The sequence below is a fragment of the Lissotriton vulgaris genome, chromosome 5 (genome assembly GCF_964263255.1).
Source record: "Lissotriton vulgaris chromosome 5, aLisVul1.2, whole genome shotgun sequence".
Taxonomy (NCBI): Eukaryota; Metazoa; Chordata; class Amphibia; order Caudata; family Salamandridae; genus Lissotriton; species Lissotriton vulgaris.
Window position 1 is genome coordinate 1,058,815,510 of NC_141693.1, and position 20,071 is coordinate 1,058,835,580.

The 20,071-nt window shown below is 48.2% G+C and overlaps 1 protein-coding gene across 4 annotated transcripts in view; it reads left to right on the forward strand.

The window, feature by feature from the left end:
* Nucleotides 1-20,071, forward strand: part of PDCD11 (programmed cell death 11) — a 640,465-nt gene that overhangs the window by 184,529 nt on the left and 435,865 nt on the right. For all 4 annotated transcript variants that reach the window (XM_086922722.1, XM_086922723.1, XM_086922724.1 and 1 more), the window contains exon 12: nucleotides 14,682-14,828. In XM_086922722.1, coding sequence (XP_086778848.1) covers nucleotides 14,682-14,828 — 147 coding nt within the window. The remainder of the gene's footprint in view (nucleotides 1-14,681; nucleotides 14,829-20,071) is intronic.

A 20,071-nucleotide genomic window follows, 5' to 3' on the forward strand; every position in this document is an offset into this window, starting at 1 on the left:
AGGTAAGGAATCTAACACTAACCTTTTTCTTTCAGATGCACAAGTTACTTACCTTCGGTAACGATATATCTGTAAGAAACAATAGTTAAGTGTTAGATTCCTTACCGCCCCACCCATCCTCCCCTTTCTGCGAACTGATATCTAGGGTTAAGGTTTATCCCTTGGAGGGCCCTAGTTTCATGGCTCTGTGTTTCTGGCGCGGAAAAGCTGTGTATAAGAACTGATGTCAGCACGCGAGGGCGGCGTGTAAGTACTCCGACGTGTTCCTGATGCCGACGGCGGACGCAGAGCCGTAGAGTACGCCTACCGACGCGCAGGGTACTGATACGCAAAACTTTCCGTATCCATTCTGAAGCCTGGGGATATTCTAAGGTAAGGAATCTAACACGAACTACTGTTTCTTACAGATATATCGTTGCCGAAGGTAAGTAACTTGTGCGTCTGGTTCGTCGAGGAGGGTCTTTGGGCACTGGACTTCGGGTACCAGTCGCCGGGGGGACGTCCTAATGGTCTTGTATAACTCTGGCACGGGCTGGGCTCAGTGGGTGCAGAGTAGGCTTGTCCCGAGCTTCCTGGCTGGCCCCAGGGGGGGTTGTTGCAGCAGAACCTCTGCTGATGGGAGTCCCAGTCTTTAAGAGGGTCAAGGCAGGCAGGTCCTCTGTGTGTCCCAAGGTTGCTGTCCGCAGGAGTCGCCGGGATTTAGGCAGGAGCAGGTTCCAGGATCGACAGGCCGGTAGGGCTGGGGCCAAGTCAGTTGTTGTAGTCCTATTGTTAGCAGCTGCTCGGCGGGTCTTCTTCTTCTTCTTGATCTTCTTTCTTCTTTTGGTATCGGGATCTGAGGGCAGGGACCAATAGGTCCCTGTCCTGGGGTGGGTACACCACCTAACCTGCTCCTCTCCTGTGGGAGGGAGGCAGGAGCCTAGCTGTGATTGGGCAGGGCTCCCCATCTTCAAGATCGCTGGAGCCCGGGGTCGTGCTTCACCTAGTCTCCCCCACCTGAGGGGTGGGGTAGGCATAGGCTGGCACACCCCCCTTCCTGACACAGTTTTTCCCACCAGTCTTCCTGCCAGAGTGGGGGTCCGAACTGGTTGGGGCCAGTTGCTGGGTACAGCAAATGGTCTGGAGAAGCACACAGAGGGGGCATGCCTTTAAATCTTCCCCCTGCCCATCCTGGGGGAGACGACCTAGCACCTCGCCCAGGATGTGCATTGTTGCAGGCCCAGGAGAGCGGGGGGCTCTCCACCCAGGGGTCCAGCAACATGTCTGCTGTGTTGCAGCCTCTGCAGCCTCTCAGCCTAGACGTGGATTGTAGGTTAGGTTTTCAGGGGGCATCTCTAAGATGCCCTCTGGTGCATTTTACATTAAATCCCACACTGGCATCAGTGTGGGTTTAATGTGCTGAGAAGTTTGGTACCAAACTTGTCAATCTTCAGTGTAGCCATTATGGTGCTGTGGAGTTCGTAATGACAACCTCCCAGCACCATATACTCTCAATGGCATCACTGCACTTACAGTGCCCAGGAATGGCCCTGGGTACTGTAGGGGCACAGGGCTCATGCACCTGTGCCCACGCCTCTGGCATAGGGCACCCAACTAGAGGGGTGACTGAAGTATGCCAGGGCAGTGGGTTCTGTGGGCTTGGCACTAAGGGATGTCTGCCATGACGCCTCTTTGTTTAGTTCTGTACTTCGACACTCAGCCTGCAAAGGCAGTGTGTGGATGTCAGGGTACAGAGCCCCTGAGGGTGGCACAATAAGTGCTGCAGTCCTCAGGGGTCTTCTCTGGTCACCATGCCCTGAGTACCTAGGGTACCATTTACTAGAGGCTGATAGGTGGCCAGAGATGCCAATTGGGTTTTAGTTTCAACACAGTTTTAGGGAAGGAACACAGGCCCTGGGTACCTGGTTGGCAGGAACCGAAAAAAGTGAGGGGTATACCAAGCAAGAAAGATGGCACTTTCTCACACCTCCCCTGCGGCTCTGGACTCTTTGAGCGCATGGCTTTTTTAACAATCGGCATAGCCCCCAGCAGCAGGCTGAAATGCTATAACATAACATTTTTAATTGTGTGTAGTTAGGGGCTTGGTTTGTATCGTATTCACATTTTGCTGGTATTAATTGAATTCTATCTTTATTTCTTGACTTAGGTGTAGAGTTGAACATGATGAAATGACTAGCTTGTCTGAGTGTTATGACAATTTATTTTCTGTTGCAAACAGCTGATTGAGAGATTTAATGGGTTGAATAAGCATTGTTCCCACCATAGTTCAAAGTTCTCCTGTTTATACCCATGGTTTTCAGTACCTGGAAATGCTGTGATAGAATTGTCAGTTTCTTCTCCCCCTAAGGTGTAATAAAGTTTCTTACTGTTCTGTTGCTATGGGTAGTGGAATTTGAATTATAAATCTTTTGTTCAAATCTTGTGAAGGATAAAGCTTCTAACGCGGCTAAATGCTGCATTGAGCCTATTGCGTGATCTGTATATGGTTGTGCAGATGCTATGTTACAGTATGTAGAGAGGACTATATTTCCTTGAAGGTCTTTGGCATGAAAGAAGACCAAGGCAGAGAGTGGAAAGTGATTTCAGAAAAAAAGGTGTTTTTTTTTTTTAAAGATCCATTGGCAACGCATTTGAGCTGGAGTACCAGCACTGAAAAATTGTTTCATAACCATGAGGTCCTATCAAAATGGGGGAAACCAAATTGTTTAATAAGGTTGATTGAAGGCTGCAGGAAGGAACATTTTAAGTTACTTTGACAGCGGGAAAAGGTGGGTCCTTACAGTAAAGAATTGGACATGTATGAACTAGGCAAACTAGCTTGAATTGAATCTTACTACAGAAAGGTAGCCAGTGCAGTGCTGATTGGTTTGCAGTAGAGAAGTGGGAGCTGATAAGGCGCTTCTCGCAGCTTGACTTTGAATTGATTAAAGTCTTTGTAGCAAAAGCTTAGATGTTTATTAATTCCTCGATACAGACCATTGCAATAATTTAATCTTGAACCAATTGTAACAGCTATTGCAGATTTCCAGCCCTTACAAGTGAGAAGGAGGGAGAATAGGTGTACATTTGGGCATATAAAAAGTGTCTGAAAGGACAACTGCAGAGATCGAAGTATCTTTAATTTATTATCTATATGGACTCCTAGGCTCTTAACAAAAGGTTGGATTGAGGAAGGGACCTATTTCGGTTGGCCATAAAGGTGACTAAATTCATTTCCCACTACTAGGACCTCAGTTATCTGAGGATTGACTTTTCAACTAAGTTTTGTCAAAAACTTCTCATTAGGCCAAAGGTTGGACATAGATATTAAGTAGGTATCGAATTCTGCCAACAGGTCCGGTAAAACAAGGCATTTGTATTTTTTGAGTCAGCAGCCTTTCGAAGGTCATCAACTGAAGCAACTAATGCATTTTTTGTACTTTTATTGGGGTGAAAGGTCATCAACAAAGACTAGATGGAGGGTAGGAGCCGAGCCGGCGACCAAGATGGCCGCCTGAAGATCGGCTCCGGCCGGCACGCTCCACCGGCTCGCCAACCTGCTTACTATCCTGTCCCCTGACCTGCGTTTCGTGCGGGGGAACTTAAACGGAGCTCGTGGAGACATCTCCGGTCTTTCCTGGTGCCCCGGCGACCGCGCTGCGCCGCCTGCAAGATCGGGTCCTGCAGCTGCAGGAAGCCGGGGCCTTGATTTCCAGCGCCCCCCGGCCGGAGTTTGTCAACATCGGCCGCCGGGAGGGCCTTGTGCCGGCCCGGTCGGCGTTCGCGGGGGTTGCTGGCTGCTGCCCTTTTGCTGCCTCGCCTGCTTCCCTGCCCCCCCCCCCCCCCTCCTGGAGGATGGTGGTCCCTGACATAAAGACCTGGTGTGTGGTGGTCCCTTTACGGGCCCGGGACGTCGGTCTGGTGGGGTTATCGGCCCCCGCGGTCGCTGCTGTGGCTGGGTCCTGGGCTGCATGGAGGCCTGCCTGAGGGTCCCTGGAGGGGAGCTCTGGAGACGCCTCCGCTGAGGCGGCAATCCCGGATTTCTTAGTGGTGTAGGGCGGGAGACGACCGGTCTCACCCTGTGTGATGGGGGCCCCGGAGGTGAGTCATAACCTGATGGATGTGCCCAATGGATCCCGGGGGTCATTTGCAACGATGCGGGGTCCCCATGATTGATGCGGAGCCCCGAGGGTGAGAGATACTGAATTGGGGCAGCCCTGCATTCCCGGTGGGCCTTCACCTGGGTCGTTTGGAGGGGCTGACTGTGGTACAGGTGGTCCTGGAGGATATTCGCCTCGGTGGTATCGGCTGCTGAGCGACAACCTGGGCCACTGGATTGGGTCTGCCCCCTGTTGGGTAGACGGTACGTGCATTAATCGGGTGGATACCCCCCGAGTTTCATTCCGGAACTCGGCGGAGGTCGCCTGGAGTGCGACAAGATTGCGACGAAGACGGATTCGGAAAAACAGCTGCCTAAGACTGCCAGGGAAGGCAGGCAGGTGCAATCCAATAAGCTGGACAGGTATTCCTTGCCTGAGGGGTCACCTCAGGAGTCTAAGAAGGGGCGGGCGGCGGCGGTGAGGATTGTTTCACGGTGGAGGAACCGATCTTAACAGACCTCATGGCGGCTATCAATGGGGTCCAGACGTCCCTGGGCCAGAAGATGGAGAGACTGGATACAAAGCTCGATACCGTGTCGATAGAAATGGGGCTCATCAGGGCGGACCTCTCGAAGGCTAACAAGAAGGTTAAATCACTGGAGGTGAAGACAACGAGTCTTATTGATGATGTGAACCAGTTGCAGCAGGAGGTACGTGATCTTCGGACATCTTGGGAGAGCACCGATCGGCGTCTGGATGAGTACGAAGGGCGGGCCCGACGTAACAATGTTCGCATCCTGGGTGTCCCGGAGAAGGCGGAGGGGCAGGCCATGGATCTTTTTGTGGAGAACCTTATCCTTCAAGCCAAAGGGCCTCAGTAAGTTTTTATACGGTGGAACGAGCCCATAGGGTGCCGGGCGGCAGGCCCCGGATTGGGGCGAATCCCAGACCGATCATTGCCAGAGTCCTTAATTTTCGTGACAGAGACGCTATCCTGCAGGCGGCTCGTGCGGCGGATCCTTTGGATTCCGAGAATGCGACGCTCCTGTTCTTTCCGGATTTTACTCCGGCGGTGCAGAAAGAAAGGCAGAGGTTTGTCTCTATCAAGAAGAAACTGAGAGACAAAGGCATGAGGTACGCCATGATGTTTCCTGCCCGTCTTCGTGTGGAACTTGATTGGAAGGCCTGGTTCTTCGATAATCCTGATGTGGCTGCGGACTGGTTGGATAGTATACAGCGGCCGGACAAAGAGTCCTGCGATCAGGGGGAAGCTAAGGAACAATTACTTGATTTAGCGTGAGTTCAGCAGGGGGCTACGGATAGATGTTCCGGGGGGTGTTTCAGCGGGGTTCGAAATTGATTTCCTGCAGAATTGTGTGCATGATGTCGTTGAGGAATCTTAAGGTGCAGGGGTGTCCGCAAAGAGTCGGGAGGGGGGGGGGTTTGTGGGTCGATTTGTAGGCCCTTCTCTGTGTTCTACTTTTAGATTTTCGTAGGTTAGTTGGGGGCGACAGGAACACTGCTAGTTGGGGATGAGCGAAAGCAGTATGCAGGGGTGCAGGGAGGAGGGTTGGAGGGGGGTCTCGGGTGGATTTGCGTTTCATTGTATTTTGTATTATTGTATGTGGTTTTTTTTACACTGGGTGGCATCATGCTATCCTGTTCTATTTTGGAATTGTGATGTCTTCCGTTAAAGGGGTGGTGGGGATCTCCACATTGAGTTGGAAAGTGAATGGGCTGGGGATAAGATTAAGAGGGGTATGGTTGGCCAGTTGGTTCGGAGACACTCCCCAGATGTGGTGTTATTGCAGGAAACTCACCTTATGGGAAGGCGGAGCATTGCCCTTCACAGAGGGGGCTATAAGTTGGTTGCGCATGCTGGTTTTACGACTGGGTCGAGAGGGGTCTGGATTTTGATTAAGAACACCTTCCCGCTGGCCATACAGGCCACATGGACCGATAATAGGGGTAGGTATGCTTGCATTTCGTGGTTGTGGGAGGGGAGAACTGTAACTTTTTTGTCTGTTTATGTTCCTCCGGCCCTTCAGACGGATAAATTTCACGATCTGTGCAAGATTTTTTTGACGTTGCCTGTTGGGTTGTTGATTGTTGGTGGCGATTTTAAAGCAGTTATTGATGGGAAGGTTGATAGGTGCCCGGCTCGGGAGTTGTTGCCGTCCCGGAGGTGGTTGGCTGATTTTGTGGACACTACTGGTCTGGTTGATGGTTGGAGGCTTACAAACCCCGGTGATTCTCAATACACATGTTTCGGCTGCGCACAAATCTCTTTCCAGGATAGACTATGTACTGGTGCCTGCGGCCCAGGCTGCGTGGCTCCGGGAGGTGCAGCACTTGGCTAGGGGGGTTTCGGATCACTCACCTATTTGGATCAGTTTAGACCTTGGCGGGCGTGATGTGGCTCAGGTTGCACCTATTAGCGCTTGGCGGTTCCGACACCTAGCGTCAAAGAAGGAGATTGTGCGTGTGGCCAATCGATCTGTTCAAGAGAATGTAGACTCGTAGACTCCAAATGTTCCCTATGGGAAGCGTATAAAACTGTCCTTAGAGGGAAACTGCTATCGTATATTTCCGGAAAGAAGAAAGAGGGGCGTGCTGAGATTGATAGGTTGGAATCAGAGTTGCTTGTGCTGGAGCGGAAGGTTTCGCTTGTTTCCATGCCGGAGGGACTGCATCGTTTGCGCCTCCTTAAGGAAGAGTACCGGAGCCTGGCCCGGGATAACGCGTAGTCACAATTTGCAGATACCCAGAGTAGGGTGTACGAAAACGGGGATAAGGCCGGGAAGCTGATAGCCTGGTTGGAGAAAGCAGATTGGGCGTCGCGGTTGGTTCCGGTGCTGCAGTCCACTGGGTCAGATAAAATCACGAACCCGCAGGAGATTGTGGACGTGTTTGCTGGTTATTATAGGAAGGTATATGCGGCCGAATGTAAATACTCGGAGTCCGAAAATGCAGACTTGATCTGTGACATTCCGAGGCCCACTCTGTCGGACGAGGACAGGGAGTTCCTTGACTCTCCCCTTACAAATAACGAGGTGGCGCAGGCGATTAGAGGGGTTCGTTCTGGTAAGGCTTATGGCCCTAATGGGCTCCCCGTTGAGCTCTACAAAGTAAACGCGAATAAGTTGGCTCCCTTCGTCAGAGACATGTTTGTGGAGAGTAGGGAGAGGGGTCAGCTTCCGTATGATCAGTGTGTTGCGAATATCATAGTCCTGCACAAAGAAGGCAAGCCGAAGACAGAGTGTTCTTCGTACCGGCCGATCTCCTTGTTAAATGCTGAACCAAAAGTCTTGGCAAAACTGTTGGCGACCCGTCTGGTAAAGGTCATCACGACGCTGATTCACCCGGATCAGTCAGGTTTTATGCCCGGCGGAATACGGCTCTTAATCTGCGCAGGTTACATGGGGTTCTCGGAGGGGCATCTCAAATACAAGAGCCGGCAATTTTGTTGTCCTTGGATGCCACTATGGCATTCGACAGAGTGGAATGGCCCTATCTTTTTGCCATTTTGGGCAAGATGGGCATTGACCCGGAGTTTGTTTCTTGGGTCCGCCTTTTATACTCCGATCCACTGAGTAGTTGTTAATAATTATAGATCGGCTGATTTTGCGTTGGGGAGCGGCACCAGACAGGGATGTCCTCTTTCCCCGCTGCTATTTGCTTTGGCACTCGAGCCGCTTGCGGCTTGGGTCCGTTGGGATAGAACGATTAGGAGACTTAGATGGACGCCCGAGTGGGAGGATAAGATTTCGCTTTATGCTGATGACATCTTGTTGTATTTGACATACCCCCGGTATTCGCTCATAGCATTTTTAGACGTTTTGAGGGTGTTTGGGAGATATTCCGGCTTCGTCATTAACTGGGCAATGTCGGTCCTTTTTGTCTTAAGTGGCGATCCACCGGAGGTTCCTACAGATTGTCCGGTTAAACTGGAAACGTAGGGATTCAAATATCTTGGCATTTATATATCCTTGGACCCTCAGAGCAGGTACCAATAACCTGTTGTCGCCTCTGGTCCGGCTCAGGTGAGTTGTGGTCCGGTGGAAATCGCTTCCGCTCTCCCTCCTCGGTCGAGCTGTTCTGTGTAAGATGATAGCTCGGCCTCGTTTCTTATACACGCTTCAAAATTCAATGGACCCGGTTCCCCCGTCGTACTTCAAGGAGGTCGAGTCTCTCCAGAGACAGCTTCTTTGGGATGGTAGGCCCGAATCGCATTTACGAAATTGACGTTGCTGTGGTATGACTGGGGGATTGGCCTGCCCAACATCCGTAAGTATTACTGGGCGTCAGAACTGGCGGCGGTTAACCATGCCATCTATGGCCCGCCACTAGATCCCGGCTATGCTATGGACCGCAGTCAGGTTCCCAGTGGGGAGTTTTCCAGGGCACTGTATGCTAGACATGGGTGTTTTCCTCTGGTGGGGCTGACGGCGGTTGCTGTTCAGGTTTGAACGTTCTCTGGAACGCTGAATGCTTGGGAAGTCTATGGAAGTCCAAAGGTTTTGATAAATGGGACCTCATAGGGATTTCCCCGAGTAGGAGATCTTTGGGGCTAAGATGGAATTCTCCTGTTTGAAATTTAGCAGGAATGGTATCAACTGCAAGGGAGTGAGAGGTTTTGCTACCTCCAGATTAGACATGCGTTGTTGTCCGGTATTCCCCGGGGGGGTGACGCTTCCGGAGGCTTCCCAGCTGGAGGATCGAGTGTTGGACGGCCATCTTCCAACAAAGACGATCTCCTTGATTTATAAAAAGCTAGTTAATCACACCAAGGATCCCCTAGTGGTTCTTGGAGACCAATGGACAGCTGATGGACTGATCCTTGATGATGAAGACTGGAGGTAGGCGGTGGCCTCTCCTAGGGTCATTGCAATCCAAATGAGACTCTGGTTGGTTCAATTAAAGATCCTCCATCGCTGCTATGTTACCGTCCCACGACTGGTGCAAATGGGTTTGGCTGCTAGCGACGTTTGCAGGAGAGGATGTGGAGAGGCTGGAACGTTTTTCCATATGCTATGGGACTGTGCTCTCATTCGGGGGTATTGGTCCGCAGTTCCTGTCCAGGTACGTGAGGTGTGGGGAGTGACCTTTGAATTGGAAGGGCGGCATCGTCTCCTGAATGTCTGGGATCCAACGGACCTTACGTCCCACGGAAAGGTGTGGGCCACTTTGGCATGCGGTATTGCGAAGCGTAATATCGCCCAATTATGGGGGGCGATTCAGCCGCCTACTATTGGGAAATGGATGGAAGACCTGGACTGGTGTATGTTTAGAGAGCGGGCGGTATATGTGGCCAGGGGGAGACCCAAGAAGTGGGGCAAAATTTGGGGGCCCTGGAATGTGTATAGGGGGGATATTTGCGCTCCACCTGCCATGCCTGACGTTCCGGCATTGTCGAAGGATCCCTGAACCCATATGCTGCTATTTATGTTGTATTTCTTTGATCAGGAGGACGTACCGTTTGTGATGCTTGTTAAAAAGCAACCCAGTGTTTTTATTGTATGTGTTTATGATTTCATTGTGTATGCATTAATAAAAAGAATTTAAAAAACTAAAAAAACAAAAAATACTAGATGTTCCTGAAAAAGGAGAATTGCTGCCTAGGTACTATACTTTTGAGAGTTTAAGTCCTCTCTGGAAGAGTATAAAGTCTACAAACTCTGAATTCCAGAATTTAAGTTTGTTCTTTTTGTCTTTCTTCTTTTTTTGGTCAAGTTTTTACAATCCCTAATTTGAGATATTTGGGCTCTAAGCCTGATTTCAAGGAAAGGTCAATGATCTGAAGAATATCTTTGGATATTCCATGAATTATCTTGGGGATTGGACTGGATTTGCAGCTTTTCATAAAATGATGTTGAGTATCTAAAGTATGGCTATAAAATAGTTTAATGGAATTGGAAGAAGAATTCCAAGATTAACTGTGGAGATTCAGAATGCACAAGTTAGTTTGCGTTTAATATTTGGAGGCACAAATTCAAGGGACTCCTGGTGTCCAACGGCACTGGGGTCAGCCCCAACACCCACCGACCACGCACGCAATCTGGGAATCATCCTCGACTCAACGCTCTCAATGACCAAGCAAGTCAATGCCGTCTCCTCCTCTTGCTTCAACGCCCTCCGCATGCTCTGCAAGATCTACAGATGGATCCCGACAGATACAAGAAAGACAGTCACCCAGGCCCTTGTCAGCAGAAGACTCGACTACTGAAACGCCCTCTAAGCGCGAGCCCCGACCAAGCTCATCCAACAACTACAACGCATCCAAAACGCCTCGGCACAACTGATCCTCAACGTACCACGCCACGGCCACATCACCTCCCACCTGAGAAACCTGCCCTGGCTCCCCGTCAACAAGAGGATATCCTTCAAGCTCCTCACCCACGCACACAAGGCTCTCCACAAGACAGTCCCAGCCTACCTCACCAGACGGCTCGCCTTCTACATCCCCAACCGCCAGCTACGCTCCGCCGACCTCTCACTCGCCACCGTCCCGCGCATCCGAAGAACAACCACACCCACCTCGCCGCCAAGACATGGAACACCCTCCCACTGAGCCAACGACAGACTCAAGACCTGCTGACCTTCAGGAGGATACTCAAGACCTGGCTGTTCGGTCAGTAGCAAAGCCGGGGGTGCTCGACACTCCCCAGGGCCTGCCCTACGCCGGGCCTTCTGATACCTCGCTGCTGGGCTGTTAGTCAGCTCGTGCCAGTGACCCCGAGGTGCCTAGTCTCGTTCAGAGTCGGACTGGGATCTCTGAGGCACGAGACGACTACTTTCTGGCAGCACCTGACCGTGGTCTGTCTGCGCTCTCACGGAGTGTCCTCGTGCACTCCTTTGGGTCTCTGGTGCACTAACGGCGTGTCAGCTCACCCATAATCTGTCAGATGGCCTCGCTTCAGGTGTTCCAGCAACTGAGAACTGCAAGCCGCCTGTTTTCTGATAACTTGTCCGCCTCTCATCTTTCTGTTGGTATGTCAGCGGGTCTAGAGAACTTCACAGTGGAAACTTAAAATAAGTTATTTACCAGGGAAAAAGTAGCAAACATCATTTCGCTCGAGCACAAGTCCTGCTGTGCCCTGGTGTGCTGTGCTTTCCTCTGCTTCAGAGCCTAGTTTCTTGCTGAGAAGCTATCCGTCACTCTGTCTTCCATGCCTGTTGGTCCTTCCCTGTACTCCAGTGTTTTGTTCACTGGCCAGAGGCACAATTTAGAAGTGACTGAGAGAACACGTTACACGCATTTCCCACGGATGACATAAATAAAAAAGAGCAATTTGAGGCAAAAGTTCTTAGATTTGATGATGACGAAGAATAGGATTTGTACAGCGGGCAGAAGCTCCGAGGAGTGTCCTGGCGCTAGTTGTTAATGCAAAAAAACAAGGAGAGAGTTATTCTGAGTTTTTGAGCGCACTCGATGATTGCGCGGATATGAAGGTGTCCCATATGAAACGGAGCTACCTGGCGCCACTGCCCTTGCGCTCCAGTGGCCCACTGCCTGGATGTTTGTACTGAAGCTGGACCACCCTGTAGCACTGCCTAGTCCTCCCCCCGGACTGGAGGGGCTTTCTTGGTTTCCCTTGCGCATGTAACGTGGAGGAGTGAGTAAAATCTGCTTCAGTTCCATTTACATTATTTTACACCACTACTAAATAAAGAATTTGAACCAGGCAAAATGAAACTCTAAGGGACTTATTTACAAGCCCCTTGCGCCGCCGGTGCGTCACTTTTAATATGGGAAAAAGTGACCTATCGCGGCGCAAGGGGCTTGTAAATAGATTTCAGAGACTGTTAAATCGTACCTCTTTTGTGTTGTTAATTGTGAAACCTGACAGACGAAACGAGCTGTGGTTATTATCGACTCTGCTCCTGCTGGTGTCCCGTGCTGGCCCCCAGGGCAGCCTTCTCTCCATTCCTACCTGACTCTCTTGTACGGCGATGTGTTTGTATGCTGTTCCTCCGGTGCTCCAGTGTCCTCCCTCGTCTTCTCCCGGTCTTTGTGTCCCACAGTGGATCGAATTAAGTTTCTATTCCAGAGAAAGTGAAAGTGAAAGCTATGACCAGCTTAGCCTGCAGCTGCTGACTCCACCTTCACTGTTCAGGAAGGACGCAGAGGGGGCGGCGTGTGGAAACTCACGCTCCAGAGGAAAGAGGCATATTTAGGGTGGCGGGGGGAGGGGGCAACACCGTGCATGCCAACAATACGAAACAGCAAAGATGGAGATAGTGAAAACACAGGGGATTTATTGTTCCCATTGACTTACATTGAAACAGAGACAATTTAGCAATTTGACGTTAACTTTCTCGTAAATCAAAGCAATGACTATTTGAGTGTATCTCTCTGAGATTTCTATTTTTCTATAATTGCATCCAGACATATTACACAACAAGCATTTTCAATGCAATAGGTCTCACATTTGTGAGAGTTTGAGCTATTGGCATTGTAAATGGCAAGGCCTTTTATTTTTGTATTGTGAAAGCCTGCAAGCGCGTGTAAATATGCACTTTGTACTTATAGTCCTTGCTTCCGAAATGCACGGCTGGCAGTAAAACAGGCACAGTTACTGACAGCCTTGCTTCTCGTCAGCAACTACTACTATAAGTACAAAGTGTGTGTTTATGCACTGATTGCAGGTTTTCAAAACACATAAATAAAAGGCATTGTCATTTACAATGACAATAGCTCAAACTCTCGCAAATGCGAGACCTATTGCATTGCAAATGCTTGTTATATTTTTATCTAAATTTGTTTGTTTGCCTATATTAGGTAGTCTAGAGGCAAAAACATTTAATGTCCAGTTGTGTTTCTGTCTCTAGTTCCTGTTGACACGCAAAGGAAGTAAAACTGGACGCATTACAGTTGTTTAATGACCTTTATGTCTACATTTCCAAGCCTCCTGCTTTAAGGTCCAACAACCTGCATGTGATGCACTTCACAGACACAAATTTGGTTGCATTGCTCCCAGAACAGTAGCTTGTTTTTAAGATAAGAGTAACAATCCCATTTGCATGGTGTAGACCCAGTTCTACCCCTCACTGTCAGTCTTAATAGTGGCGCATGGTAAGTCTAAGGAAGTGAGACAAAAGAAGGGGTTATTGAGCAGCCAGGATTGAAAGTGTACTAGCGTCTCAGTAGAGCTGCTGAGAAAATAGATTTTTCTACTGGGTTTTGCAATTTAAGTTAGACTGACCAGTTCCCTTGAATGCTGTAGCTTAGCTCCACCTCTCTCTGCAGTGTCTGAAGTGACACATATGGAGTCTTGAGCTATGGGGCATGGGAGAGGATCAAGGAGCAGCCAGGATCCGAAGTGTATTAATTAGTGGGTCACCTCCTAGCAGAGGGAGAGAAGAAACAAATTAGTCGTTCTAGCCTGCAAAAAGCACCTGTATGAAAATAGTAGATGTGAATTACTTTCCACCACATTTCTTAGCTGCATTTGAAGCCAGGGGCCTATAAAATAAGGATGTGAGGCCAATTAACTGCTGTTATTGCCCCACTTGTAATGACAATGAGGTCGTTGGTCCCTGTGCACTAAAAAGGGTCAAGAAAAGGAACAGGAGCTCCAAATCACTGAGACCCAAAGTATGAGCGAATCCTGCCCACTGCCAGCAAGCCTGAATGCCAGAGCAGTAGAAAACAAAGGAGTTGGTTTATTTTTTCCGTATTTTGATGGTCCTTTACTTGGGCATACCTTCTTCCTTAGAGAAGCAAGGGGTGGGCCTGGCACACCACAGAAGCAAAGAGATATCTGCTCACCTGCACACCCAGAAAGAAAGCAGGAACCACATAGTGGTATTGAGAAACAATTTTTAACACCACCAACTATGTGCTGGCTTTACCCCTAAGGGCTAAAGTAAGCAAACACTGACAGAGTGGGGAAGAAATCAGCTATGGGCAAAGCTTGTGAGCTCAATTGGACAGGGCACGCAAAGATGCACAGCAAGCAGGCAGCTATAGAATGCTGCCTTAGCGGATTTGTAGCTGTAAGTATTGCTCGTTAAACAAAGCATTCTCTTTGACGAACCTGCTCCTGTTGTTCCATTCCTGGTGTTAATATAAGTTAATGCTTTAAGAATACCTGACAGTGGAGACCTTTGTCTCCTGGTACTTGTAGACCTGTAGGCCCTATTAGGGACCTTCTTCTCCTGGATGAGCATCAGGAACACAGTTTTTAGTTAATTCTGATTGGATAGACATCTATTTGTAAAAATGTACTTTGGCATACTTCACCCACCTGAAGAGCCTCCTACTTTTGGGCTTCCATACTTTCATCCAAAACCTCTGATGTGTTGCAAGACCATTCTCTGTGCCAGATCAGGTATGTAACGCCATCATACAAGAAAACAAGTTTGCCATGTGATATCCTAAGCATTTCTAGAAATCAACCAATGCTAGATCTGTATCCTTTAATTGAAGTTAAATCCAGCTTAACATTGCGAGTAATCTGGAACAAAACTTTTCTTTGCTTAAAGTAAGAGAAACGTGTCAGTGTACTTTGTTTGCCTCTTGCAAATATCTTTAATAATCATTCTTCTGACATCACTCTAGTCCTTGAATTTCTGGTAATTATTTCCTTTGCTTAACAGGGCACAGTTACCTCTCTAAGACCATTTGGAATCATTGTAAAGATCACTGATCACCTGAACGGTTTGGTTCCTTCCCTGCACCTTGCAGATGTGCGGATAAAAAAGCCAGAGAAAAAGTACAGCGAGGGGCAACCAGTCAAGTGCCGGGTAAGATAAAGAGTTGAGCCAAGAGTTTTGGAAAAAAAAGTCTCTTTTAAGGTAAACGTCATATGTTTTTATTTCTGTTCTGTGGCAAGTGAGATACCCACACAGTTATGGTACCACCTCTGTTGTATCTTCTCTTCAAATGTTTTAATCTACTTTTAGAGTGACCTTTATCATAAAGTCTTTTGTTTTAGTATACTTGGCCCTTCTTTTTCTGTGGTGTTTTCTGCTAGTGATGCACAATTAGGGCAAGCTATAGAGGAGCAATAATGCCCATCTGGCCAGGCGAAGCATTGTGGATGGAGCTCTAAACTATTTTTTTAATCAAAAACATCCTCGTAATTGATGGAAAGACATTGTTGGTAGGATGGATGGATGGATACCTCCTTTTGGATAATTCTTTGCCTGAACCGGAGGCGAGGATTATGCTCTATTTTTTTTTATTTCCATTCTAGCAGTCTTCAGCAATAAACTTTTTTAAAAATGAGCTTTCCCTAGATGCACAGGGAAAGGTCAACACAGTTCAACCAATCAACAGTACAGGATATCCATAAAGGTGGGCATCCCCTGTATAGCGGGAGCGCCTCTCATCAGTCCCTTCTCAGTGTACTGTAAGCCTCTGAACTGCGTGAGTGCGGTGAATCCGGTTGCCTCCAGAGGACGTGGGAGCACTAGAGGGCATCTTGGTGCTCCACAGAGTATGCGGTTTAGTCTGCTACGGTGTAACTGACAACCTTGCATATCTGCGGAGCCCGAGCCGCCTGGAAGCCTCCGATGCTAGTGTCATATTGGTCTGTATCTATAGCGAACGTCCTCGCGCCTGTGTCCCTTATCAACTGGGTCCATACCTCGTGACTCATTATCCACAGCGCTTGGACGCGCGCCCCCTCATCACCTCCCCAGTTGTTCAGGGGCAAGTCCCGGCATATTGACACCCTCAAGAGCTTTCCCTAGGGAGAATCAACCCCACAGCAGAGTCCCCTTTGCCTCGCACTAAGCATGCTCAAATTTATTCTGTCACCAGTCGCCAAACTGAGCAGTAGGCAAAGTATTTATATTCAAATAGATCTTCATTACAGTCTGAGTGAGCTGAACCTAAAGTTTTCAGCAGGTATGCCTTCTTTCTACATAACATATCTGCCTGGTAGGGGTACTGCGCCCTCCGTTTGCTTAACATTTCGTGGGGTCATGGAGGAGGAATACTCAGAAGAGGAGTCCCTGCAGGTCCTTCCTTTGGAATACAATTTTGGGAGGCGGTAGATGCCTCAATCCATCAGGCAATGGTGGCTGCAATGGGGCACTTTGAGTGCCGCCTCATGGGAATGGCTTGTGCCTACTCGGCCCCGCAATCCACACTGGAAGAGACCTACCCAGCGCTGGGGGCAGCACCTCCTCATTTATGTGTGTGCCTATGCACAAGAGTGACTCCGGAAATGGATTTGAGTGCCTTAAGAAGGCTTTTCTTGCCTGTGTTGAGAATACCGAAGGCCTCTGCTGGCACGACCAACCTATCCCACCACCAGGGCCTTGATGCAGAGGAATATTATTCCCACAGTGACACTAATGATGAACCTGGCTCTGGCGTCCCTTGTTGGCCCCCGCTACCTCAGAGTCCTTAGATCATACCACAGAGGATTCCTCTGATATGCTAGCCCCAGAAGACCTTTTGCACCCCACCCGGCGGAATGGGTCCCTTCTGACACGGTTGCCAAGTTTGTGGCAGTTCGCATTAGAAAACCTTAAGAGAAAGAAGTCAGGGCGGTCCTTGGAGCATAATGTCCCCCGTCCCTCCCTCTCGGGCAACGGTGCACTGACCCCGGAGATAGATTCCCGCATGGCCACCTTCTTGCAGAAGAGACCCCCAAAAAGGCCATAGATGGATCCTGGAAATCCTGCCATGATAAGCTATTTGATATCTTTGGACCTCTCGCAAAGATATTAGATCTGGCCTCGGAGGCTAAGACCTCGGGTACCCTAGTTTCACCGGAGGTGCTCTCTGGGTTGGCACAACATGCTGTAATTTTTCTAGGGAACGCAAACTGTGCCCTGTCAATGGTGAGGCGTTGCTCCCTCCTTCTAAAGATGGTCCCCAAACTGGGGGATTTGGCATCCACAGAGGCTGGTGTGGTGACGTAACGCATGCTCTTTGTGGAGCAATTCATTTAGGAGCTTGGCAAATTTGTAGCCACTTTTACCACCTTAGATAAGGTGCAAGCGTCAATAAAAAAAATGTCATCCCCAAATTTTTGTTGGGGCCGGCCGCAGCAGAGAGCACTCAGTCGGCTTCTTTAATACCCAAGGCCCTCCCAGAGGTTTGAAGAAGTCCCAGGACAAGTGCAGACAAGGGGAGTTCTTCTAATTGTGAAGAGGTCAACGTGGCTGGGTACCAGAAGTTCCTCCAGACGGTAGTTTTAGGCCCCAGCAGGTGAGAGTTTGCCTTTTTTCCCAACTAAATGTAGGAGGCAAATTAGCTCTAGTCGCTCACAATTGGGAACAATTTGCGATGCATGGTTTCTACAAACTATCAGGGGTTTTCACATAGAGTTCTACGGAACCCTGAGTCAGGAATCCCGCCCTTGTGCACCAGTTTTATCAGACAATCAGACAATCAGACCACCTTGATAGACAGAGAGGTAGCGGATCTTCTGCAAAAAGAAGCTACAGTCCAGGCCTGCCTCCACCCTTGGGTGTTACTCAGCAACATATTTTTGGTGGACGAGGCTGATAGTGGGCAACGACCATTGATGAACCTCAGGGAGTTCAATGCGTGGCTGGTCTGTCATTATTTCAAGATGGAGGATATCCATCTTTTGTACTATCTTCTTCGTCCCGGCGACTGGATTGTGCATTTGTACTTGAAGGATGCCTATTTAGCAGTCCTCATTTTTCCTCCTCACCGCAGAATCCTGCAGTTTAGGTGGCGGTACCAGTGTACGAGTTTGCAACTCTTCCATTTGAATCCTCCTCAACTACCTTGTCATTTCACCAAGGTTCTCAAACTGGTGGTGGAATCTCTCTGGGCTTATATTCTTATAAGTCAGCCATTTCTGAAGGTCACTTGCCTGAACACAGTTTGTTGTGTAAGATAAGTAGAGGAATACGTTTGGCACTCCCACTGGAACCCAGGTGCTCAACCTTATGGAATGTTAACAAAGTCTTATACCTTTTTTGATCTTGGCAACCGAACAAGTACTTATCGCACAAGGAATTGTTGGTGAAACTTGCCATGCTTTTATGCTTAGTGTCACATAGGACAGTGTGGGCCTTGGATATCTCGGGAAGGGTGTTTCACCCCACAGGGGGGTCACCTTCCACATCTTTAGACATACAAAGTCAAACTCCTAAGTGATGTATTATCCAACTTTCGACAAAGCCCCCACGTTGTATGTGGTACTTTGTCTTACGGCTTAAGCATGAAGATAGAAACTCTGTCAACTGGATGAGCCGCAGTTGTTAATATCCCGCAGTAAACCTTTGAAAGTGGTCACTCCGTGTTCCATAACTCGTTGGATCCGCTGGGTCATGCAAGAAGCAGGCATTGATATCTCGCAATTTGGAGCCCATTCTGTCAGAGGTACAATGGGCTCAAAAGCTTTTTCTCTAGGGCCACTTCTTGACGACATTACTGCAGCAGATTGGTCTTCAGACCCTATGTTCAAGCGGTTCTATTTTCAGCCAGTCGTGGATATGACTTCTTTGGGGGTGGACAAGCTTTGAACACGCAAAATCCCCACCTCCAATCCAGACAGAATTATACATTTTCTAGTAAACACAAAGGAAAGTTTCAGCTCTGTTAAGGACATGGAGGCGAAGATTATTCCCACCCAAGTTTCCTAAGACCCTTTGTTTCTCCAAGCCCAGAAGAATGTACAGTATTTGGGGTTTTGTTTGGAAATAAGTCTTCATGACTTATGTATGGCATACGTATTTTTGGGGGTTGTTTCTTCTTACCAATTACTGTGTTCTGTTTCATTGTGAGTGACTAAAATATAGACGTTTATAACTATGTTATCGTTTTGGTTCTGCATGGTTTGTAAGAGTTTCTCTTGATTGAGCTCCGATTGTTCTGATTCCTGGTTCTCGGCTCTGGATTGTTGCCGTTTCGGAAGGTTCTAAAGCAGACTAACAGAAAGTTGTGAAAGTGATCCTGTCGCAGTCAAGAAAAAGGAAGCTATTTAGGGGAAACCTGCCTTTATGGATATGCTGAACTGTTGATTGCTTGAACTGTGTTGACCTTTCACTTGGCATCTTGGGAAAGCTAGTTTTTTACAGTTTAATATTTGAAGACTGATGGAATGTAAATAGAAGAAACTAGAGCATAATCCTCACCTCTGTGTCCTTAAATGAATTGAAACTTTCCTTCATGTTTGCTAGGAAATTTTTCATTCTATGCAGAATTGAAATAATTACCTTACAACTGCCCAGAAGGTTGTGGCGCAAAATACAAAGTGAGTTGATCTTTAATTTAACAATAGTATTGTTGAGAGTGAGTTTGCTTGTAAGTGTGTGTAGGCATCACACGTAATTTTAAAAGATCATTTATTTTATTGTTGTTAAATGGCACCTATTTCTGGTTACATCAGCATGGCTCTGGTAAGGTGAACAGTTTTATATATATGGAAAAAAACAGAAGGCCAAGAATACATGTGATTAACCGAGGTCAACCAATCACTCCTTTTCCGCCAAATTAATTTGTGTCATTCGTTTTTATTGGTTTCTGTCTACAGTCTTACGAGATATAACAGAATAACTTGAAAAATCCACCCACACAGGGCTTCTTCCTTACTTCCCCTGAGTGCTGCTGTCTCATCTCTGGTTGGTGACACGCACCTCTTCCTCAGAATGTTTCACTGCTTGTATTGCCTCCCCAAGCAGAATCTGCAGTGCCCTCATAGTCTTTGGGCATGTGAGTGAGCCAGCATCCTTGGTGAGGTCCAAGAGGGATAATCACATTTCAGTAAATGTTTGCTCTATCCCTTCTCTGTCTTGTGAGAATTTTTCCATCCTAATTTCTTGCCACAGTCTGACACAAGTTTAACATTGCAGGGTTCTACACAATTATAATGAGTCAACAGTGCTAGTTTAGCTGTTAGAAGTAGTAGCAAGGTATGTTTTTGCGTGCTACTCGCTGTTCCCCAGTTTAGATCCATTACCTATATCAAGCGGCCACTCTCAGCGGTAGCTGGGAATCTTGCCCCTATGATTTAAAAAATGTCATCAATGTACAGCCATTCAGTAACCCTTTA